This window comes from Gymnogyps californianus, chromosome 3, assembly GCF_018139145.2.
Source record: "Gymnogyps californianus isolate 813 chromosome 3, ASM1813914v2, whole genome shotgun sequence".
NCBI classification, from domain to species: Eukaryota; Metazoa; Chordata; class Aves; order Accipitriformes; family Cathartidae; genus Gymnogyps; species Gymnogyps californianus.
This window is the reverse complement of record NC_059473.1, coordinates 126,302,751-126,328,248: the sequence shown is the minus strand read 5'-3', so window position 1 is coordinate 126,328,248 and position 25,498 is coordinate 126,302,751. Positions and strand designations below refer to the sequence as shown.

At 42.5% G+C, this 25,498-nt stretch overlaps 1 protein-coding gene across 1 annotated transcript in view; it reads right to left on the bottom strand.

The window, feature by feature from the left end:
• Positions 1–25,498, bottom strand: part of ELP3 (elongator acetyltransferase complex subunit 3) — a 91,442-nt gene that overhangs the window by 22,916 nt on the left and 43,028 nt on the right. The window contains exons 10-13 of the mRNA XM_050893733.1: positions 15,714–15,907; positions 10,151–10,241; positions 5,574–5,639; positions 94–321 (exon numbers count right to left, since the gene is read on the bottom strand). Of these exons, the coding sequence (XP_050749690.1) occupies positions 94–321; positions 5,574–5,639; positions 10,151–10,241; positions 15,714–15,907 (579 nt within the window). The remainder of the gene's footprint in view (positions 1–93; positions 322–5,573; positions 5,640–10,150; positions 10,242–15,713; positions 15,908–25,498) is intronic.

Here is a 25,498-nt window from a genome sequence, read left to right as displayed (position 1 = left end):
TATTAAATAAAATTCTTCTCCAGTTACATTGGGGAGAGGGGAGGAGGGTGCAAGAAAGAGGCACAGATGAAAAATAAAGAAGGCTTGGAGTACCTGGTGCTGAAATTTTGAAGGATCCCGACTGCTCACGGGGACCACGCTCCCATACACATGCAATTCCCGGACAATGGAAACGCCTCCTTTCAGCTCGGGTCTGAATGACTCCTCTGAACACTTCCGCAGTCGTAGAAGGCCAATGAGAATATCCTGCTCTGGATCTTCATAGGACAGGAAGGTCTCCCAGCCACCATTAGCCACATAATCTCTTCTAACTAATTCAATCTGGTCAAAGAGAAGAAGCAATGACAAATACAAAAAAAAAAAAAAAAAAAAAAGAGAAAAGGAAAACTTCTTTAAAAATATTTAAGCAACATGTTGAACAGACCAAAACCAATTTCATGGATCCATAAACTATTATGATTCAGAGAAAGCATGAAGTGCTTTCTTAAAGGCCAATTTAATTCTGGATGGATTTTAGCAGTACTGGATAAGAACTGCTGTTACTGCAGTCATATTAAAGATAAAACATGCTACTACTTCAATAGAAATGCATTTGCCAATGGGACAGAACTAGTCTTCTATCCCTATTTGCAAACTTTCAAGAAGGGCTGGTAACCCACACAGTTACTTGTTGGTAAGTCAGAAACCTAAACCCTATGTTTCTTGAGTTACTCGGGTTTCATAATCACTGCAAAATCAACGGGGGCAGCAACTCTTGCCTCCAACCAAGGGACTTGCTCTAATTGAAATTCAGCTCCAGTTACAAACTTGCTAATGTAGAATGAGTAGTTTTGCATCTGCCTTCACTAAACCTGCATTTAGGTCCATGTTGCTACTGCTTTGCAAAAGAAATGGCTTGAGATGTCTACAGGAGATGGGTCTTCTAAACAGCAGGCAACTTCTTTACTAATTACCAATTAGTTCTTTCAAGCACCGCACAGGATCTACCTACATGAGCAAACCGTGTAGTGCAAAAGGAGTGGATCTGAAAGAGTTGGTGTTGAGTGAGTATTGCATTGCATGTGCTTTACAGAATCAGCAGGAAGTGTTTTCTTACTCATTCAGATAGTACTGAAGACACCAAAACCATCCAGACAAGTACCCTGAGAACTGCCCAGTAACAACGTATTACTTGCCTCAAATCCCATTTTTTATAACAATCTAGACAAAGGCAGCTCTGAAGATCACAAGTGGAAGGGAAAAGTGAAGTGAGAGTAGGCTGCCTGTGGAGAATACAATAAAGACCATGCTTGGGTAGAAGAAATTACTTCTGCAGAGCACCTAGAAGCTATAAAGAGTAACTGGTGGATAAGAGAGCAGAAAGAAGAAAAAGCTTCTTTTTCAGACAGTTCTGACCTACCATCACCAAGGAGCAGCCCCAGGACCCAAGATGAGCCTCCCTTATAGCAACATGAGACCGGATCAAATCTCACATAACGGTAGCTGTGTTTATATGTAGCAGAGTTAACACTGTGTTAATTTGATGTAACCTGTAGCCGATGATGATAATGTCACATCTTTGGTGACATAGTGAGTCACTCTATTTGCATTTTGAATTGATATGGTATAGCTGAAATAGCTGCCCATCCTCGCTGTAGGGACTCCCTTGCCCACCTGTAACAACCAGCTGCTAAGCAGACCAAAATTATTTCCCAAATTGCCTGGCTCACCAGAGGAGTGGCAGCAATAGTTTGCAATATTGAGAGCCTGATGACAACACAGTATCTGTTGGGGGGGTTTCAGTACAGACTAAGTCCTGGTTCTCATCCCATGAACTGGGCACCCATTACCAGCTGGCGTACATTAGGTGCGCTCCTGGAAGGCGCTTTCTAAATGAATCTGAAAGGAATCAGGTTTCTGTGCTTCCTGATGCTTTCAAAGTGGGGAACAATCAGGGGATTTGCTTCAAAAAGCACACCCCCCCATCTGAATTAAACCCATCACACAGGTACACCTGCCATCATTGTGACAGACTCCTTTAACTTTAGGAATTCAAATGTGAATGGCAAGTGTCAGTGGATGCCCTGTGCACCAGCACTGCACTGGTGTTTCTAACATTTACATCCTGACAGTACAGTATAGGATTGATCCCTATGTATACCTTGCCATGCTCTTCCCAGTACTACTATAAAGACTAAAGCAAAGGACCTCAGTATTTTTTCTGCAAATCCTCTAATACCCAGAAATCCATGAATTAAAGATTTGTTTACAGAAAAGCCATAAGGGATTCTGTCGCCTGCCTGCCCTACTCCATGACGAAGCCTGGGTGAACACAGCTCACAATTAAATCCCTTACTGACTACAGAAGCAAGGCTCACTTCAACACTGACGTACAGCTCACAGGGTAAGCGCCCAAGCAGATGTCTGCCGATGTGCCAAGTTCTCCAAGAGCACAACTCCGCTCCAGCTTATGTGTCAGGACGGCTGACACACACTGATCTAGATCTACCGTTAGGTACATAACACCACTGGTAAAATGGAAATGTACAGGAAAATAAAAGAGCATGAGATTCTAAGATACCCAGATTCTGCAGTTAGTTTCATATGTGGAAAAGCAGTTAGGTTAAAGCTTACTGCTAATGTATAAAAAAAAAAAAAAAAAAGAAGAAAATATTATTAAACACTGCTATACTAAGAGTTCAAAATGGCAAGATTGGAGAACTCCTGGTTTCTCCTGAGGACAAAACAAGACAAGTAGAAAACACGGTTCCATTGCCTGTCCTCCCAGCAGGGACCAGATGCCGTGTTATGCCCACATCCAGTCTGAAAGCCACTTGTAGACAGAGATGAAGCAAGACTCCAGGAACCTTCACCAGGAGGCTTTACATTGTGTGCATTTTTATAGCATCAGGAGCACGTACCAGATAAGCTGATCTGCTCAGAAAAGTCCCTACTGGATCGAGTTTTTTGTTCTCCCCACTTCCCTGGGCACAGAGGGTCCTAGGATACATAAATCCCTTCAAAGGGTTTTCAGGGACTCATGAGACATACAAAGCCTTTTCCTTCTGGGATACTGGTATAAATGTGGCAAAAGCCATCCTGAATCACCTCCCGGTCGGCTGGTGCATAGCTATATGCAGCAGCATGCTGCAGCCCCCGGTGTCAGTCCCTTCTCCATAAACCATCCTGCGTGCTGGGTAAGAATAACCCTCATCAGGGTGGATCACCATTTCGGTATGCAATCCTATTAAATGTCCAGCACAGTCTGTTTTAAACTTACTTTGACAAACAAAGGGAAAACCCAGTGGCAGATTAAACTCTTAACCTAAAACAGCTACTCCCAGCTTAAAAATCTGCCTTCTTCCTACTAAGGCTCTATGTATTGAGATCATTATCTTGATACAAAACCCCACGCTTTGCAGGAACAGCAGCTTCTACGTCTTACACTTTCTGCTTTAACACTAATGTAGGTTCATATCTATAACAGAGCTGTCATTGTCCCTCCCCTTCCAAAAACTGTCAATCCAATGTCTCTTTACAGCAACAATTCACTAGAGCATTTTTAAGGCTATTACGTAGCACTATGCAGCCTTAACCATTCTGAGAGCAAGCAAATACCTTCCGCTGCTATGGAGAAATGCCACTAATTGAAAAGGCAGCTTAGAGACAGCTCTGTAAATAACCAGCTACAGGCAAGTAATCTACTTCAAATTGATTTAAAAAAAAAAATACTTTTAAAAGCAGATACACCATCACCATAATAAAAATACATACAGCCTACTGATCCTTAACAGAAAGAAGTTGCATAAAGTGTAACTAATTACAGCAAGTGATTAATTTATTTTACATCTGACATGATACCCTCTCTTATGAAGAGGATGCATTGTTTACTGATGAAGCCAAGAAAAACATCACACCTTGTCATTAGTCTAAAGCGCATGAAAAATTATACCGTCTTCAGAATATTTCTCTTGCTTGCTGTCATGATAAATTTGGCTACGACTACATAATGACATCCTCCTGCCACTCAGACAGATGAGTTTAACAAAGGGAATTTTCAACATAACGTTGCTTTGAAAACCCTGTGATAAGCTATTTGCTAACTACTCAAGAAATTTACAATTTAAATTAGATTAGCACTGCTGACAACAGACATCTTTGGAAGGTATTTCGTGAGATGACCGCAGATCAGGTAACAGGAGCAGAGCACAAAGGCTGCACGGCCTATGTACAAACGAGTACGTACACTCTCAGTTCTTGCAGAAATCTGGTAAGAACAAGGTAATTTATTTGGGATTGTTATACATTTATATATGTTATATCCAGTTATACTGGATTTCTTTATGCAAGATGGGAAGTATTGCACTCCATCTGAATTCACATAATGGCAGGAGAAAAACAGAATATGGCTCCTAGTAGTCTCTGATTTGCAAAGTGAGAACATCCTTCAGATGCTGAACTCGGAGAATATTCATTCTACTTAACTTCTGGCACCAAACTCAGAGCCTCTTTGAAGCCTAAATAGTCAGTGGAGCTTCCAAAGCACAAGTGAGAGGATCTCTGTTAGGAATCTCTCTCTGTGCTGACACATAGAAAGCCTAACCCTAGTTTAGTGGTTGACATTTAGAAAGCAGGTACGTGCCCATTGCACAGATAGAGGGGAAAGGTATGTAAGTGTCATTCTGATTCAGCTTTCTACCTGGGGGTGGCAGTATCTTCTGCCTGGCACAGAGAATTCTTGTTTGAAAGTAAAGGCAATATATGATGGACAAACTCCAGAATCATTTCAGTCCCTCCTTAGTGTCAGCAAGGGAACAGGAAGAGAATACTTCCAGGGTATGACTTACTATACATGTATGCTGTGGCTAATAAGACAGATCAGACCCTGTGTGATCTTAGAAAGCTCATCTCCTTGGGTGCCATGGACCTCCTGCCCACTTTCTGGAAGGACTGATCCCTCCTTGTGAGTACAGTGAACTGGAGGATTAGTTTCCTAAATTGGATGCTTGAAGTTCAGCAGTGAACGTTTTTCTTTCTATAAAATAAGCATAGCAATCTTTCTGTGGACTATTTTAGGATTCTATGAAGGAAAAACACAACATATGTGTCATATACTAAATGGATCTACTCACATATAAATACATACATACATGTGCAGAAGTGTATTCATACATATACTGTTTGCCTATATCGAACGTGCACATTCACAAAAAAAGGCTGTAAACTCATCCTGGTAAACATTTATTCCTGTTCAGCATGCACACACAGTGTTATTGGTATTTTCTAAATCCAAATTTGTAATGAGGAGGGAGAAAAGGGAAGGCAGTTGTTTTGTTATAGCAGTGCAAATACCAAAATAACTGCTGGCTGCAGTCAGTTTATTGAACATGGTGGTCCATAAATTTCAACACGTGACTGTGCTCAAAACAAAAGACATCCAAAGCTGCTGTGAAAATAAATGGAAAATTGGATCCAGCTACAAAGGCAAACCACAGGATTGGACATGCAACAAATGGGTCCCAACGCCTCCACACCAAACACACATAACAAATCGTGTCTGAAACAAGCTCCTAGAAAAAAAAGACAAATCTTACCTGATATGGTCTCACTTTATGGTGAATTTCTTGAATTCCAACCTCTCTCGTCCTTACATCACGACACTAGGAAAAGACAGGGAGGAAAAAAAATTACACAGCAGAAAAACATTAAGCTCTGAAACATACAGATTTCCAGCCACCTATTGGGTTGAAAACTAAACTGAAATAGCATGAAGTTGCACAGATGAATTTCAAATGGGTAGGCTTCAAAATAAAAATGCTCACCGATCCATCTCTAATATACCTCAGAAAGAGGTCTTAGTGCTAAATGGAAAGACATGCTGGCAAAAATCAATTCACTAAGCAACCATTATGGCTCATGAGGAAATGTACCTTTTGATTCACAAACAGCAGGGTCTAGAGGCAAAGTCAACATACATAAAAAAATAACAGAGGAAAAAAAGACGGCATAATCCATTTTTACCCTACATTGGGAAGGTCTAACATTCGCAAAATCCACACCAAGGCACCAGAGAGTCCTTAAATAGCTGGTTTTTGAATCTCAGCAACCCTTTTCTTGCTTTTAAATGAGAACTGTTGCAGAAGCTCTACCCAAATAGCAGAAAGTAAAGCTAACGCTGATCTGGCATCCACAGAGCAGCACTGAGGCTTGGGACCAATGACAGAGAAAAAGACAGCCAAAAGAAATCTTCCCTCCCTTAGAAGTCAGACAGCGGAGGAGATGAGGCTCCAAGCTCAGCGCTTGAGAGATGGGTTATAGCTTTGCATTGGGTTTGTGTGGCAAGGTTTTGGTAGCAGGGGGGCTACAGGGGTGGCTTCTGTGAGAAGCTGCCAGAAGCTTCCCCCATGTCTGATAGAGCCAATGCCAGCCGCTCCAAGACGGACCCGCCGCTGGCCAAGGCCAAGCCCATCAGCGACGGTGATAGCGCTGATGGGATATAACATATTTAAGAAAGGGAAAAGAAATTACAGGGGAGTAGCAGTTGCAGCCAGAGAGAGCAGAGTGAGAAGATGTGAGAGGAACAACTCTGCAGACACCAAGGTCAGGGAAGAAGGAGGGGGAGGAGGTGCTCCAGGCGCCGGAGCAGAGATTCCCCTGCAGCCCGTGGGGAAGACCATGGTGAGGCAGGCTGTCCCCCGGCAGCCCATGGAGGTCCACGGCAGAGCAGATCTCCACCGCAGCCGTGGAGGACCACGCGGAGCAGGGGATGCCCGAAGGAGGCTGTGACCCTGTGGGAAGCCCGCGCTGGAGCAGGCTCCTGGCAGGAGCTGTGGCCCCGTGGAGAGAGGAGCCCAGGCTGGAGCAGGTTTGCTGGCAGGGCTTGTGACCCCGCGGGGGACCCACGCTGGAGCAGTCTGTTCCTGAAGGACTGCACCCCGTGGATGGGACCCACGCTGGAGCAGTTCGTGAAGAACTGCAGCCCATGGGAAGGACTCACGTTGGAGAAGTTTGTGGAGGACTGTCTCCCGTGGGAGGGACCCCACGCTGGAGCAGGGGGAGAGTGTGAGGAGTCCTCCCCCTGAGGAGGAAGGAGCAGCAGAGACAACGTGTGATGAACTGACCCAAACCCCCCTTCCCCATCCCCCTGTGCCACTTGGGGGGAGGACGTAGAGAAAATTGGGACTGAAGTTAAGCCCAGGAAGAAGGGAGGGGTGGGGGGAAGGTGTTTTTAAGATTTGATTTTATTTCTCATTGTCCTACTCTGATTTGGCTGGTAATAAATTAATTTTTTTCCCCAAGTTGAACCTGTTTTGCCCCTGACGGTAATTGCTGAATGATCTCCCTGTCCTTATCTTGACCCACGAGCCTTTTGTTATATTTCCTCTCCCCTGTCCAGCTGAGGAGGGGAGTGATGCAGCGGCTTTGGTGGGCACCTGGCCTCCAGCCAGGGTCAACCCAGCAGAAGCTTGCATAAACTTTTGTGCTTCTCAGCAAAACCAATGAAAGTTGAGTAATTTGGCACCCATTCACATAAGCGAACAGTTGTGATAGTATCGGCACTCCTACCGTGGGAGAGTATGTGCATTCACGTCTTAGCGGGTTTACTGGAAAGTCCAGTGCTAAGCTTAACCCAACTTTTGTCAGCAAAGTGCAATCACAATAGTTTTACCTAAAGCAGCTGAGTTGCAAATGCTCGTTTCATTCCACTAGCGCTGCTGTACTTGGAGGGAAGGAAGATAACCTCCACCAACGGGCTAAAATTGCTCTAACAGCAACAACACGTACCTGCCCATGTACTTCCAAAAGTCAAGACTTTTAGACAGGGAAAGAATGTCTGAAAATCCAATTCACACAGAAACTCAGAGTACCCAGAACAAGCACAGCTCTGTCTCGTGCCCTGTCCTCCTCTGAATGCTTTTAAATTCCATTATCAATACAAAGCAAAAATCTCCCACATAGTAGAAAAAAGTGGGGGTTTGTGTTTGGTTTTTAGAGTGGGCTATGGTAAAACCAGGATTCACTGTCGTACCAGGATTCAAGAGTAGACAAACTCTTCTTTGCTTTACAATTTCCTAGCTGCACAAACAGCACAGTAGAAGGCAGAGAAATATCCGCTCTTCATTAAGAACCCCAGAACTAAGGAACGAAAATGTATTCTGGGATGCTGCTTTAAAATTCTGTGTCCTAACTGCGTATCTCCACTTGCACTCAGTGGCTGGCAATCACGAAGGCCAGCATCTGGTCCCTCCAACAGGGCTCCTCAAGAATAATTTCTTCCCAGCAACCCCAGACACAAGTTGCAGTGTTGGCATGACTGATACCCATCCCTCAAACGCACTCCTCACCAAGTCATTCCCTAAAGAGGGATGCCAGAACTGCCAGAGCTGGTGAGCTGGCTGATCTTTACTATTGAGCCTGCAAATAGATAAGATTCCTACAAGTCCCTTCCTTGTTTTGGCCTTTTCCTCTCCTTTTCCAAGCTAAGAGACAAGAGGACAAAGCATATTTATAGTTTTCTCCTATGACACCAGAAAACCACAACACTACCTTACATTTCAAGGTAACTGCAGTTACCACCAGCTGCAGTGTTTCTGCCTCACTAAATTAAAATCTATAATCATCTGCATAGCAGAGATATTTACAGATTTGGTTCTTCTAAAAGCGATGACTGCCAGCCTGACAAGCCTTTTAATGATTCAGCTCAGCCCTGACTGCCATGGATCAGCTATCCCTGCTTCTCCAGCTGGCCTTGATCAGGTTCAGATGAAATGATGTGGTTTTAGTATCAAACCCAGGGAAGAGTTCACTAGTAGCCCTAAAGAGCTCAGTTGAAAAGGCTTAGCTGCACCATCGAGGCTGTCTCCCCTGCCTGGTTTTGAAGTGAAAAGTCAGCAGGAGGGATAGAAGCTTCTGTGGCGGGCAAAGCTGCCTGCCAAATCTGGCTTGCTACTGGAGAGAGACTGGGAGGAATGATTTAAGGAGAAAGTCCAGGGCATCAGCTTAGGAGAGGTTAAGTGGTATGGAAAGTCCAGCTGGAAGAAAGACAGTCTGGAGTTTCTTTTCTGATCTTTTGCACTGCAACTGCAAGATCCAAGCGAGATGGCAAAGGCAGTAAGGAGCTAGATGTAGCCTAGAGAACTATCCATGTTAAATACCAAAAATACAGGTCAGCAGCACAAGTTGATGTGGGACTACAGGCACACACACAGTAGCCAAAGACTTTACTATTGCTGGATGCAGTAATGCCTTAAAACCTCTTTAAGAAAAGGTGAACTAGAAAGAGGGAGCGCTAAATCACAACACAGATGTGTGGAACAGTTGTGGCGAGGATCTGCCCCTGCCTGAACATCAGGACACCAAAGCAATTAAAGCCCTTTGGAATAGTCTCAAGGAGCATGGGGTTTGTGTGATGTTTTGTCTAGGAAGTCGGACGTCCCAAGAAAGGAAGAACTTGGGCATAACTTTACTGGAGGATCGGCAAACTGTGGCTGATAACCGGGTTCCAGAGGGAGGTTCAAACAGCGAGCAGTGTCAGAGCAGACCACGAGGGGCACTGTGAACGCCAACTGCTGCAGCAGCCTTCCGAGAAAAATCAAGACCGGGTATACGTGCCTCCTTCTGACTTCAAATACAAATGCAATTCCTCCCTCCCCCTCCTTCTCTCCACCCCCGCTCATATTTTTATTTGACCTTAGAAATATCAAGAATATCAAGTCTCATTTGTTTGTGCTGAAATCTCTCTTGCAAGATTTCTCTGGCCTCAGACTAAGAGCTTTTCTTCCAACTGTTCAGTCAAGTAAGTGCATGCGTGGGAAAAAGAAAGGAAGGAAAATTTCTAATAGCATAAATTAAAAAGAAACCTTCCTCCTTCTCTCTGATTTAAGGTTTTCATTCTGTTAAACAACGGAATATCACAAACTAGTTACCAAGTACCTTCAGGAATGGGGTGAAAGTGCTAAACTAAAAATCAACCAAACAAAAACAGCTTTTCAGAAGTATCATCAAGGTGCTTTTTAGTCATTAACATTTTTTTGAAAGACCTTTGCAGATCGTTTTAGTTCAGCAGTAAACCTGGCTCCTATTGTGTCTTCTAGTCATTACTTTCCTCTCTGCTACTTTGTGTAAAGTCATCAAGCAGCTCTCCCTCAATACCAACTGGCAAATACTTTACCTGTGTCCCAAGATCCTTCATCCTGGCCAAGGCAAGCTCTCTCAGGTTCCCATGCTCCACTCCAGAGCTGACTAGTGGCATTGGGATATCTCTGCATATAAGAGGAAAAACAAAAACCTCAAACAACTGCATTAGCAGACAATACACCATAAAGCACCATTACGGTCACCTAAGCCAAGATCCCAAACAGCAGACCACAGAACTTATCTGAATTACCTTTGTTTCAAGTCTTTGGTTGAACAAGAAAATAACACAGGCAAAACACAACTAAAAGCAGGAGAAAAACGAAGGGAAAAAGCTACAGATTTTATCTTAGTAAAAAGACTGAAGACAAAAGTAGGCTCTTACAGTCCTAAGAAATAGGTTATAATTTTGCTCTCAGTTCTTCACTTGGAAGTCTGGAGAAAAAAAAAGGATCATCCAGCTGAGCCTGTGCCTCGTCTAGGACTCTAGGTCAGATGTTCTTCATGGTATCTGTTGCTGGAGACCAGCAATTGGGAACCAGACTGCGTCTTTCTGCAGTCTCTGAGTTGAATGCCCATCAGGGAAAATTCATCAGAATTACAACATTTTTATATTGGGACGCTACCTGCTTAAAAGTGGAAAAAGTTCTGTTTAGCAAATGATTTGCAGCAAAGCCCAGCCAGAAAGTCTAGGGCCTTCCTATGGGAATGTAAATCATGAGTCTGCAAATGGCAGAACTCCTTCCTTCAGTTCTCCAAGGAAGGTACTAAAACGAAATTTGAAAGCAAGACCAGGTTTGGCCTCTCCGCTGCCTTCCAGGGCAGTTTGTCCCACTAGAGATTACGAAAGCAGGATACCATCCCTTAGGGAAAGGATTTACACATCCAGATGAAGCTGAAAAAGAAACATGCGGATTATTGGCACATCTCACTCCACGCTCACCTTCTCTCTAACGCTGTACTATACCGTGATCTCAAATGCTTCTCCCTCCCTCTGCTCAAACTCCACCCTGACACCTCTGATAACACACCACCCAAGTGCAAGTGTAATCCAAACCCGCTCAGCTCTTCTACAGGGAAATAAGGACTATACAAGTATGAAAGATACTCAGTAAATTGTACAACAGGTTGGTCTCAAAATGGGGCTCAAACATTCCTTGGTGAGTATTCCTCCTTTTTCTTTATCTATGCAAGCATTCAACAAAGTAAAGAACAGAATATCACAAAAAACCATACAGAGAATGGGATGGTTCAGGGAATTGGTAATGTAATTAGCTTAATCCATGTTGGTTCAGTAGTGATTGAAAGTCATCATCATCTAGCAGCTGTCTGATGACCTCCATAAAATGTATTAATTGATCTATTCAGTTCCTCGAGGACTTGCATTCACACCACGGTCCCCATTAACAATTACTATTTTTGGCAGTAGCTGTATAAAAGATAAAGGTCTTCAAGGGTCCTAAAGACCTGATCCTTGTGCTGCTTCAGCCTTGTAGAAGTCTGACCCACTGGCAAGGGGGGCACGAAAAGGAGTTTTCCTTTACTGTTAAGAACGAAAACAAGGGCTTCAAGACTCCAGGATTCTCCTCCCATTTCAGCGTCGCACTCCAGTTTCGGTACAACCTTCTCCAGCACAGGAGGCCCTGTGTTTTACTTTCCTCCCGTTTTCCCTGCTCTCTTTTCTACAAAGCCAAAGGGTCTACGAAAAATTCCTTGCCTCTTACACTCGCATGCCAAAAAGTTGGGGCAAAATACAATTAGCTAACCAGTTCATTTATTCAGTGGATTTCTCTGAGTAAATAAGACACTGCAGAGCCAACACAACGTACTTTAAAGAGCTTCAATTAGAGGAAATGAGCACTTCACGTTGTGACTAAAGGACACACTAGAGAAGAACGGCATTTTCATCAGGGTATGTTAGATCTACAGTGATAATCTAACTTAACGCCTTTCTTCTAATTATGGAACAGCTCCAAAAAGTCAGGCTGTATTTTCCCTACAGGGACACAGATAAAACATCCTGACATCTTCCAGTACCAGGTCTTTAGCTAAATCCAGAATCAGCTAGGAAATAGTAAATGAACTACTGCAAATAAAAGATAGATTATAATATATAGTAACTTGAGCCTCTCTCATCTGCCTACTAGGGAGCAAACTAAATTAAAATATGAATGTGAAAAATAAGCTTTTTAAGAAAGAGAAAGCAAGAAACAGGTTTTCCATCCCCACTTCAGATTAGGGCAGAGTATTTAAAGAAGTACCCTGTGTGCATCATGAGTGTACCCGCTAACTGCCTATTTTGAATAGCCACAAGACAGCATTGTACCAGTGATTTTAGGACTTGTTAAAATGCTAAACAAATTCAGGGATACGGGGGATTAAATCCTGACCTTATTAAAGTTAATGTGCAGTTTGCCAGAAGCTTCAACAAGGCCTATTTCATCTTCTGCTTTTCAAACATTTTGCATTACTTAGGACACTTGTGAAGCAGTTGATGGAAGCACACAGTGAAAGTCTAAAGACCTTGAGTCTGCTCTCAGCTCTGACTTAATACATGATCCCAGCTGAGTAAGGTATTTTATTTCTTCATACCTACATCTCCCCACCAGCACAGTGAAAATAACATTCATATAAAACATCGAGATCCACGAAAGAAAAAGTCCTAAGGTGCCTGGCACTACTCCTGTCATTTCACACCTCCTCACACACCAAAGCACTTCGGTGATAATGAGGTTCACAAACATTCAGGATAAGTACAGTATTAAGCATCTCTGACAGTTACAAAACACCCTGGAAAATATATTCTCCTCCAACCAGCCATTAGCAACAGCATCTCTTTTTTTTTTTTAAAACATATTTAACCTGGTTTCCTGAAGCAGAAAGACTTCTACAGTGTTTTGTCAGTGACACCTCTCCCATGCTCACCTGACTCATTAAACTGATTATTTTAAGCATGTGACAGACTACAAAAACATTGAGTCCCTTATGGTTCCTCAAAACCTGGTACTAGAGAACAGCGATCCCAAATACTGGTCCTAATAAGGAAGGGCATAGATAGCTCAGTCTTTTTCTGGTGATGTTTGCTAGAAAACCTGAATGCACATACCAAACGGCCAAGCAGTATGCAGAGAGCTCCGGACAAGTTGCTGTCCGGGGCACAAGCTGAATCTGAAAGGATTGTGGAAAATAAAGCCTGAAATACAAGATGTGAAGGGTGGAAGACTCATGGCAGCAGGCTGGAGGGAGATGGAAAGGGCTTGGGGCAGCAATGGAGAAAGGGAAAAAAGCTGCTGTCCTCAGTGAGGCAGTCTTGGGAACAGGCCACAAATGTTTTTAGAAATCTGGCTTTGTTCATTATTCTGTTACAGAGTCACACAACGGCCCTGAAAGCAATTTAGATCAAAGTAATAGCTTTTGGACTTTGCACTGGAGGTGTAAAGATCTGTAATCACCACGAACAAGTTTCAGATAACATGAGCCAGTCAGTAAGAAAACAGCCATTCCACTGGAACATAATAACTGACAACCAGATGACAGCTGGATGGAGGCTGCTGCTGTTGACAGAAGAAATCAGTCAAGCTCAGGCAAATCAGCACACCAAGCAAAGACTTTTCCAGGCCTGTGCTCCTTAGGAGAAGACCTGCTAGGCTGCAAACTCATGCCATCCTCTAAGAATAAACCTATTTGGTTTAGATACAATGCTATGGTGATAGCATCATGAACAAACGGGCCATTGCATCTATAGTGGAATCGATGAGGAAGATGACGTGCAGGGAGAAGAGGCAGGGGTTTTGCCTTTAATAATGCTCCTACAAGTGATGTGAAAAGCCTGGGGGAATATCAAGTAGGTATTTCCTGTAAGCCATGTTTTGCTTTCTTCATCAGTATCACATCCTTCTCAGAGTTCAGCTACAGCCACCAGTTTCTCACAGTAACAAAGACCTGAAGAAAGGATCTCCTGGTCGCTGAAACTGTGCCTCGGTTACTGCAGACTGGTGTATCACAATCACATTCATAAGCCTAATCGAGCTTCACTATATTCGTATTTAGCCTCTCCTCCTCTTTGGTAACTTTGGAAAGCTACTCCAGAATCTCAGTCCTGACCAAAAATTCCCAGCTTCCTGCCTCTTTTTATGCAAGGCTACTTCTTATTTTCTTGTTCTCTGCCCAAATCAATGTTCCTATTTCTTAAAAGGTTATTTTCCTTCTCTCATAGATTTACAGATGTCATTTATGTCTATATCTATCCTTCAAACAAAAGACTGATGCTCCTCTGCACATATTTCCACAGTTCATTTTCTTGAAGATGGGAATTATTCCAGACTAGGTCTTACCAAAGCCTTGTCTGGCTGCTGCATTAATACTTTCATCTCTAAAAAGAGTTACCCTGAAAAAAATGCTTTTCACGGCTGCATTCACCAGTGGCTTATTCAAATTACAGACCAAGACATTAAGAACTTTTCCTCCTCTGCTATTTTCACATGGCAATCTCACGGTTTGCAGCAAAACCCTCTCCGAGTTTGACCTCAAACCTCCCTGAACTGCATGTCATCCCATCTCTATCGCTCCAGCTTCACCATCACCAAATCCTGCTTGTGCATCCTCTCTCTTTCAATGATGCTTCCCAGCCCTGCAAGGTTTCCTCAACGCCCTATTACTTTCTGTGTCATTGTAAATAAATACAATTTTGAGCAAGATTAGTTTTTAAATGGATGTTTGAGAAACTCCACTAATAACCCCGAGTCCATACTTTCTTTGTCAAAGCTACCCAGTGTTTCTTGCCTTCAGCCACTTACTTCTCTACCATGTTTCTCCGCTTATCCCCGCTTCATCACATTTCTGATCGGGCACAAAATCAAATGTCTTAGAGAAATCCGGGCAGTTGAGCTCTAACGCACAAGGGTTTCTCATTCCGCATGCTCTTGGAGAGCTAGGCATTGGCACTGTTTCCAGCTCATGTAGCTGGAAGCCAACTGAGTATTGTCTGCACATGCAAAAATAGGCAAGTATGCTATAGCCTCCCTTCCTATTATCAGACAGATTTAGGAGATAACAGAAGAAAAATAATCCAAGGAAGACCCTACACTGAAAATACAGTGCTAAATGGAAGTATTATCTATCGTCCTGGGAGGTGAGCGCCGGAAATAACAGCATTGCCATAGTACATTTATGAAAACCCTGCAACACCCACGGGGAAAGAAAGGAAGTCTCTATAGCCAAAAAAACCAATGACACACCTCGCAGCTCCTGCAATAAATACAGGAAACTTCACCCACAGCCAAGAGGCAATTATCCATCAATATCATTAAAGTACTATGTGTGCCGCATCCTATGCTCTTGTCTGACTGGCAGTGAGAGCGGGGCCTCCAGAAATCTTGAAGTTTCTGGGTGCATTAGAGAGGCAGTTCAATTTAAATAGCTTCTCACTCTACTTGGCCTTTCCCATTCTGAATAGATAGGAAGCAGTTTTAAAAATCTTTAGTGCATTAACGATTAAGGCTGAAAAATAATAAAAGGCTGAGTCAGATCTTGCTGTAATTAAAGTAAGAATCCCTCCAAGTGCAATAAATCAATATACAAGGCCCATCACAGAAAATTACCTCTGAACACGGTACACACGTGTCCATGGTGGGACAAGGGCCAGGATTCTGGCCACCAGATCCACGAGAGTGCTTGGGGGGTAGCTCTTGTATCTTCCAGTCTTCCAGAGCTCGTACAGACCAGTGCCACGGATCACTAGTGTCGGATAGAGCTTCATGCCGTCTGGACGAAAAGCAGGATTCTCAAAAAACTCCTGCAAAAGTGGAACAAAAAATGCTAGTTAGGGCAAAATAAATACATTTCCTGGGGCTTCAGTGCCCCAACAAAACTAATTTCAAGACAGATTTTGTAAAAGACAATTGTAAGTACGTTTTAAGAATTACTGGCTTACATTTTGTTGCCAGTATTTATCAGTTTACAACATTTTTTGAAATAAAGAAAGTGTGTTCTAGATTTAAAGAGAAGGCCACTAAAGAAAAAAAATCCACATGACAATGCTATGAGTCAAATCCGTACATTACTTCTACCTTTCAGCATGAATTCAATAGATACTGCACCATTCATTGTAACAGACTCTGCTCAGAATTAGAATAATAGAAATGAGTGTACTTATCTTCAATCTCAGCAGACCACATTTAGAGATTAATCAATGTGTCTGGGACACATCATTTGAATAGCAATGAAGAAAAAACAGATTTATTCTACAATGATGTTCTGAACAATCCTGGAGAACGGGAGGACAAACTGTATCTCCTGCTAACTCCTATGACTAAATCTCAGCACAGAACTGCAAACTGAACAGCACTAGCTCACACTACACAACAATCACATTGTTTTTTTGCAGATTAAATTTCAGTAATGACAATTAAAATAAAATCGCTTACAAGAAAATCAAAAATGAGGCAAGGCACCCTGAACCAAGCAACCATTAAATTGACTTAAGCGATGACATGGCCCTCATTATAATAGCATCTACGGGCCAGATCTAATACTGGACTAGACTGTTGCACATTTGACGTCCACTGCTTGATCCCTCTCCAGCATGGTATTTTTTTTTTATTACTAGGAGAATACAAGTTTGTTAAGCTGAGTTAATGGCAGGCTATTGTGGTCCCACCAGTTGCTGCGCTAGCTTTGGTACTCACCAGCACTTTGCTGAAGTGCTTAAACACATTCGTGTGGTCCAGACCCACTCAGACGTTTTGCTACGTTTCCTACTGCTGCTGTGTGTTAAACCAGCTCCTGGAGTGCTCCAGCAAGCCCCGATGTTGGAATAAAGTGCCATTAGCAGCCTGCTGGGAGCAGGATCTCCCCACCTGGGCAGCTCTAAGCGGCTCTGTTGGCTCACCGTGCTTCACAAAACCATACTTCAACACGATAAAAAGCAGCAAATGGTTTGCTGCTAGCTTAAGCGCACCAAAATGGATCTGCACAGACTCGAATGCATGCTAGATGCAGCACAAGGACGGGAAGAGGCGAGCAAGGTCAGAGAAACAGCAGGACCACATCAGCCCAGGCTGTTTCTGGCAGACTCCTTGCCTAAGCCTGGGGCCAGCTCCAGCAGCCTCTGCCCTGCACGCTCGCACTCCTGTGCCACCCCACCTGCTGTGCAGCTACAGAGAAAAACAGACCAGAGAGCTAATCCAGCCGAAAAAAAACAAAACCAGTTAAAAAATATCTTTTCCAGGCAGACCAGCCTCCTGAGCCATTTATAAACACCCTCACAAACAGAGAGACAGGGACAACTGAGTCAGTTTAAGAGACAAAGCAAGATCTGGACCATGGATAAAGTCATAGAATCATAGAATAGTTTGGGTTGGAAGGGACCTTCAAAGACCATCTAGTACAACCCTCCTGCCATGAGCAGGGACATCTTCAACTCGATCAGGTTGCTCAGAGCCCCGTCCAACCTGACCTGGAATGTTTCCAGGGATGGGGCATCCACAACCTGTCTGGGCAACCTGTGCCAGTGTTTCACCACCCTCATGGTAAAACATTTCTTCCTTACATCTAGTCTGAATCTCCCCTCTTATAGTTTAAAACCATCTCACCCCCTTGCCCTATTGCTACAGGCTCTACTAAAAAGTCTGTCCCCATCTTTCTTATAAGCCCCCTTCAAGTATTGAAAGGCTGCAATAAGGTCTCCCCGGAGCCTTCTCTTCTCCAGGCTGAACAACCCCAAGCCCACACTACTACTGCAAAATTAACTGTCAAATCCTGCATTCATGGTCTGATGAAGCTTCAGCCATCACCATCCCAGCAGCACTGCAAGCTTAAGGAGCAGTAAGTCCCGGATGGCCCCATAAAGAAAAAAAACAACACAAGGGGGAGGTGCTGGTTTTAAATTTTGTAGGGTTGTTTTAACTTGGATCAACTCACTGACTTGAGTTACCTGCAGCTTTGCAAAACCGCTGTGCCAAAAGCTGCTGCTGCTAAGAGAACGCCATCCAGGCACAGGCTCGTTGCGCTCACCTCATTACAGAATTGCTAAACAATTTGGTTCACGCAGAAAGTGAGACCCCTGTTCTCTGCCCGCAGCCTCCAGGAGGGATAACTAACTTATTTCTCCTCAAAGAGTATCCAAGACACAAGACCAATGATGCCAGGTAGGTAACACACTTTGAATCCCATTAAGCTGCGCTACCTGTAAATGGTTTACAAGGAAGTTGGCCAAAAGCAGATAAAGACAGATGACTCCGAACCCCAGTGTCAAGGTGCTCACTCTGGAGTGTGTGTAGATACAAGGTTGGTCTCCTCCTTTCCTCAGGACTGTTTATGCACTCCATAAACACTCCTCTTCATCACAAATCTTACATCGCCACCATGAGATGAAAAAAAACATACTTATCTTGCCAGCTCCGTGAAATAATAAAATCATCGTCATCACCTCTGAGGATAGGACATACATTACTTACTCGGAGACACTCTGGGCTGGTTTGTGCTGCAGCTCCACAGAGAGCAGATGTGATGGCTCCCTGCCCTGCCCACGCTTCCAGCCACGTCGTCCTGCTCCCAACCTTGTGCCAGCTCTGTTTCCTGATGGACGCTTGACCAGGATGACTCACCTCACTGATGCAGGAGAACCCAACGTGCATTTTGGGGAGAGCGCTTTTCTCTTGTTTCAGCGTTAGGCTGGGTTACGGAGCAGTCTATTGAGCACCACTGATGAATCACAGAATATCTCGAGTTGGAAGGGACCCATAAAGATCATCGAGTCCAACTCCCAGTAAGGAAGTAAGGTCAGAAACAGGATCAGCCCCCATGTGACAGCAGGGGACCATTATGTCTGCTTAATGCATCTCTTGGAAGCATGTGTCCTCCCCTCTGCCCCAAGGGTTCAGTTTGACTTTACAGGTCAATACTGTCGCTGGCGGCTGTCAGAGAAGGCAGACATGCTCTGCTCTTGGCTGACTGCTCCTACCACTTCTCCTGTGCTGGCCCTAGTGTGCATCTGACGCTCAAGATGCAAAGAGGGGGGAAAAAAAATAAATCACTGGACCCAATTTCAAACCAGCCAGCTGAAGCAGGTGTGTCATCCAAAGTCATATAGCATATAAGGTAGCGTAGGGTCAGAAAAAGAATTCAGGATCCTGTTGTCCTGGAATAACCTAAAACTTCCATATTTTGTGGGTGCTTAGAGGCGCTCTAATGTAAAACAAAGCAACTGTGAAAGAAGGAATAAGAAAATCGTGTAAGAGGTGATTGTTCTGACAAGAGGCCAAGCGGCACTGAGGAAGAGAAAGACATTAAGGTAAGGAAGCAATGATGCTTCCCCAATGAGATACAAGAAGGTAAATAAACCCACTCCAGCAAGGAAAAAAGGCTTCCAGTAAGGTTATGTATTAATATTCGCAACGATACTGAACTGAACGCAAAAGCATGTATGATTCACCACGCAGAATATTTAAACATTCACTGATTTACATTGCAGATTAAAGGCAAAGGCATCAACACAGCACTAAGGTTAAAGCCATCCAGCAGTCAAAGGCAAGGTCAAAAGTTAAGGTTTCTAATCACATCGTGAATTTTGCCACTTCATACATACTGCGTATTTTACATCAATACAGTAAGCTAGTTGATAATGGTACTTCATATTTCAGTAATGCTGGCATTAAAAAAGCAACAGATTTTCATATTTATTTCTTAAAATATTTCTCAAAATATCCCTCAAGTTTAATTATTTCAAAAGTAATTAGTTTCAAACAATACAAGAAAGCAGTATCTCCTCTTTTTCCCTGAACCCCTTTTTCCAGCGGTAAACTTTAAATAGTTTCTGTAAATCCCAATATTTTAAGGCTTAACCTTTTCCCATTTACAAACAGTTTTGATTAAGTCTCTCATGAAACAAAGAAACTATAAAATGCCAACACATGCCAAGCTTTAGTAAGAATTGTAGCCTTTTCTTTTTTTAATTAAATCCCTTAAAAGGTGTCTTCGACTGATAAAAATGTTCAGAACGGTTTACTGCCAAAACAAATTCAATCCCTAAAACAACATTTGTTCCAGAGACCACCATCCATAGCATCACTGGAGTCAACAGGAGGCTTTCCAGCAGCTCTAGCAAGCACTCAATCAGGGCTTAAATCCACGTCTGCTAATGCACTGTGAAGTTAGAGGTTAAAGATGACCTAGAGAGAAGAGATCCTTACGTATTTCCAGTCTTTTTGAATCACTTGAGCATGCGGCGTACCGCTCTTGCATGCGTGAATATTCCAAATGGAAGCACATACAACTTCAAAGCTACTAAACTAATTTTCTTTGAACTTGAAGTTTTCTCCCCTCTAGCTAAAGACTGTAAGCCAACTAGCATTTAACACGTCTCGTATAATAAAGATGGATGCTAGAGTAAAATTTTAAATTTGTGCGTGTAGACGATGGACAGGACGTGAGAGATTATCATAGTGGTTCAATTGTAATAAAAAAAAAGGTCAATTCAGATCAGCTGAAACTTAAGTGATCTGGAGGTTCATAAACATGGACCTTTTCATACCCTAAAATAATGTTTCTCATAACTTTGCCCAATTTACATGGTATTAGAGAAAAGTTGAGTACTTTTTCCCAGCAAATAATATAGTGAGTAACCAGAGAATCCTGCAATTCACAATTTTTTTTGCTTCACCTGAGCTCCATCAAACATACTTTACTTGTAGGAACAGCTGCTCTGTGAATTACAAACAATGAATCTTAATAAGATCCCATCAACACATGTTCAGTCTACAAGGTTATACAAGTGAGCTGCTAACATGTTTTATGAGAACAGTAATTGATTTTACTAGCATATGCCTTCATTGTAGAAGTTCCCTGTTATTAAAGCTGATGGCATCTATAGGATCCATTCATCCACCACCTCATAAGCTCACTGCCACTATGAATAATCAGGGTCCAATGGGTGTAAAATTAGTCATTTAGATGCCAAGAAGCCACTGATTTTTCCATCAAGGCAGATGTATCAAAGCGCACAATGGAATCCTTTTGTCTAACTCCCATCAATTGCTTTGAGTTTTAAAAATTGCATGACATTGTAATTACTGTCCAAGAAAACAGACATTGGTTGAAAACCAAAAGTCAATGTAACACTATGTGAACCAAAAAAAGATCAGAATATAAGAAGAGATTGAATCAGGAGATGAAGTCCTGAACTCAAGTATTTCACTTTCATGTGTGTTTGCAACAAACTTTTTAAATAGAAAACCTTTTAGTCACCCATGTATCTGTTCAGAGTTGCAACAAAAAGGTCAAACGACTTGGGATCATAATGACACCACACAGCAGTTTGATCCCATTTTCAAGTTCGGTAATAGCACAACTCAGCCAATATTAAAAGATTATACCTTGCAGTTTTAATCTGATTTTACTGACCATTTTAAGTACAGAACAAATTAGAAACGTGTTTTGAAGACACGCAAAAGCTGCAGTTCTCCAAAAAGAGAAAATTGTTATTTTATGGGATTCCACTTCATCTTTTTACAGACCAAAGATTCAGTTGCCATCTTTAATCTTCCTGCTCTCAAGATGTTCAGCTCTTCTAGGAGATATCAGTTATAGGATAAGCACAGCAATTTTTTAAAGCAATTTACTAAAATGTCAGGATTTGTTAAAAATAAAGGTCACCAAAATCTATTTTTTAATGACTGTCCACTAGCAATCAGGTGCCACTCAACCTGATTCTTGAATTGGTTCCTTTACTATAGTCCCTGCATTATACAGATGATTAAATTCATGTCTGACTACATTAAGACGAACATTATCTTAACTCTCCATATTACAGCATTCCTTATCTCCATCAGCTGTATTATTTATAACTATGAATATTGGTAGCACTTGAAAGCTACTGCGTTGAATGACACTTCCAACTCTACGGGGAACGAACAATCACTGAGTAGTTTAATTATATGCATTAACAGAAGCTTGTGGCTCAAAAATGTGGCTCCGTTTTAACTCTAAATTTGCATTTTCCCCTCTTTCTTGTAAATGCTAGTCTAATTAAAATGTAACAATAGGACCTGCATTCACTGATACTGACAATGGCCCACTGACCAAGAAGCACAGACTACATTGTGCCTTTTTACTGCCTTTGGAGCAGCCTGGGAACACACACGTGGTGCAGCACCGGTTGTCACCTGGGAAGCAGGGAAATGCGGGGCCAACAGCAAGTTGAGAAGTGGTCATTTTAAATTCACTTAACATCAATATCTTTCAATTATGTGACCTTAGACTTCCTATTAAGTTACCAGAACATAGTAAGATACTACTTGCTAGCTGCTCTGAACACCATCTGTTTGCAGACTCTGACCTGCGATAAATGAGAAGGTTTTAGACCTAGCTTACCACTCAGTGGGACAATGACGAAAATCAATTGTATTTACTGTGATGCGTATTATGAGTGCATGTATGTTACACACTACGATCGTATACACACTGTTTGCAAAACCAGCAGAGCACACGTGAATATGAACACAATGCAGAACATTCAGTGACGATAAGGCAGATCAGCCCTCTATGAAAGGGAACAAAACTCTCTAGCATTTCACTTGCGGCAAGCTGGAGCTTGTTGTTCTGCTTACTGCGTGCACACCCACTCTTCAAGGTATCTTTACCCGACACTTATTTTAAATACACAGAATTAAGATACAATTGAAACATTTTTCTAATATAACCTGGGGAATTCCCAAAGGTGCCTTGGGTTTATATAAAGAAGGTAAGTTGATATTACTTGTGCCAAATATGTGCAGGTCCTTGTGCAGGACCACTGCTGCTGAGGTCCATCAGGTGTTATCTATCCTCAAAGAGCAACACTTGCTGTCCATTCAAATGTTCTTTGGAGGAGTGACTTTACAGTGCAATTAGTAAATCCTGTTGCTGAATCAGTGATGTCTGATGCAAACACAGTACAACATGGCAACATTTTTAATTGGGCTCTTCTGAAATGCATATGTTACTTCATATATGGTGTCATGAACCTCTAGAAAATTGATTCAAAGGTAAAGCAGAGATAAATCAAGTCACTTTGCTTAATGTCTGCACTCACAACAAAACCTCCTATAGATGTGACCACGGGACAAAAAGTTTCTAAAGCAGATGATCCAAATGCCCAGCTCTCCTGAGAGCACCTGTACAGCTTTCTGCAATCAAGGGAGGAAAGGCCATTTTCCAGTTAATTGTTACAACCTTCCTGACTATTGACAGCTACGTAACAAAATCCTTTCAGTTCTTGACACATTCAAGCTGTCAAATTTCACCACGTAAACATGATTACGGAAACTACTAAGCCAAGAAGACAGTGACATAAACCCCAACATTTCTGCCATGAGAGGGTCAGTTCTGTGATGATGACCAGCATCTATTTTTAGCCTCTCTGCCTGCAAATCTCTTCAACACTAGTATATATTAGTGTGCAGAAAAAACAGCACATCAGAGATTGTAGCATGGTAGGTGAAACAGAAAAGTTTGTTTCATATTAATTTTGCATATTCATTTTGCTAGTCTTTAAATTCCTGAAGGAAGACGCTCAAAATACTAGAGCAGTTTAGCAGCAGCACATCGCTGCAGACCGTGATATGTCTTATTGAACTATTACAATAGTGGAAATTAACAAAAACCAAGTATGTTTTTGGTTGCTACTTAACAGACTAATCTATATGCTTACTTTAGGATGTTCTATAATGCCTCATATGTAGACTTTGAATGTCAAATAAGAAAAGTGGACTTGCCTGCTAACGTCCAGAGTGAACAGTGTAAAGGACCTTGCAATTCACCCTTCAGGATGCAGGAAGCTGTTATGCTTCCTCCCTTCCCCAACAGCCTCAAAAACCCCAAATCCACATGCCAAAGGGAACTTTTCCAGAAGCGTCTAACACAAGCGAATCCTCACAACCTTCAGCTTCAGTAAGAACACGTTATCACATTAAACCCAGGAGCAAACTGCTCTTGGGGTGCAAAGCAACCATTACAGCAGAGACTAATTGACAGGAGCATTTAGTTCACATATGTGAAGCTGTCTTCAGCGAGTTATTTACCAAGACTATGCACCTCAGCGTCATAAATACCCTAATTCTCTACGTGGTATAGGAAACTGCTGCTGCCAGACGAGGAGGGAACGTGCTTGCCTCCCACCCCATCCCTCCCGTGGTCTCTTTTTACCTCTGGACTGTCAGGATCTGCAGGTTGCCTCCTGTCTAACACTCTGTTGGATAGTTGCGCTCTCCAAGTTTGCACAGAACTTACCGCAAGGAGATTCTAGTCTGCGACAGTCCCCGGCACTGCTATAATACAACTCAATAATAAGAAGAGACATTTAACATTTGGAAGAGGCCTTGGGCATCAGCAGCATGACCTTGGAGCATGGTTTTGACTCCTGAACACAGTATCTATCCAAACACCAAGACAAATCTCTCCAGATTGTGCTCAGTGCAGCGAGCAGTCCCATCTGCTTAGTCTTGCAGGTGCTCCAAGTGAGTCTCCATTTATTACGCAGTTTTGGAGAAACCCGTGAGAATACCTCAATCAATTTGCTGTGAAGTTTCACCTTCACTTTTACCAAGCACAGAACTCTGGTCTTTATGTTTCTGGAAGGGTCAGCTTTCCCCTAGGGCTAAGTAGGAGAAATATAGCATTTTTCATTGTCTTAAGTACACAGTTTTTACAACACAGATCCCTGTAAAGCATGTCTTCTACCCTAAAAAACATTGAGACCAGCAACTCTATAATGTTTTTGATAATCTAATCCTCCTTCATCAGACCTCTCCTTTCCATAAGGAGCATCAATACAACCATGTGCTCTCTCCCACCCCGCTCAGCCCTGCAAAAGCTTCTCTCACTTATGTTCACAGCAAAACCGTTATGCTTTTCCAGTATGCTTTTTTAATTAAAAACAAACAAAACAAACAAACAAAACCACACAAACCCAACAACTAAGTCCTCAAAAATTCAATTTGGACATCATGGTTTATCCACTCTGATGACAAGCATTCAGTTGCTGCTGATGATTTGTGCTAAAATACGTAGTTTACTGAATGATGCTCTCTCTGCCTAAATGCCTGGCAAATTTGCACTCTCTATCCAAGACACATCCCTTTTTTCCTGCACTCCTTTCCATTTGGCTGTATGTTCCCAGCCATATGCTCGTTATTGACTGCAGCAGCAAGGGGTCTTAGTGAAAGAGCCCCAGAAAACAACTTCTGAATGCTGGCGTGAAAAACCACCACTTGAATAGAGAGAGCGACTGTATGAGCCTATGCAACCCACAGTTGTCTGGGGATTGTTAAGCGCAGAAATGATCTTTTAGTTCAGGTAGAAAAAGGGTCTCAACTGTACCTTTATATTTAGTAGAAGCTTTTTCTGAATG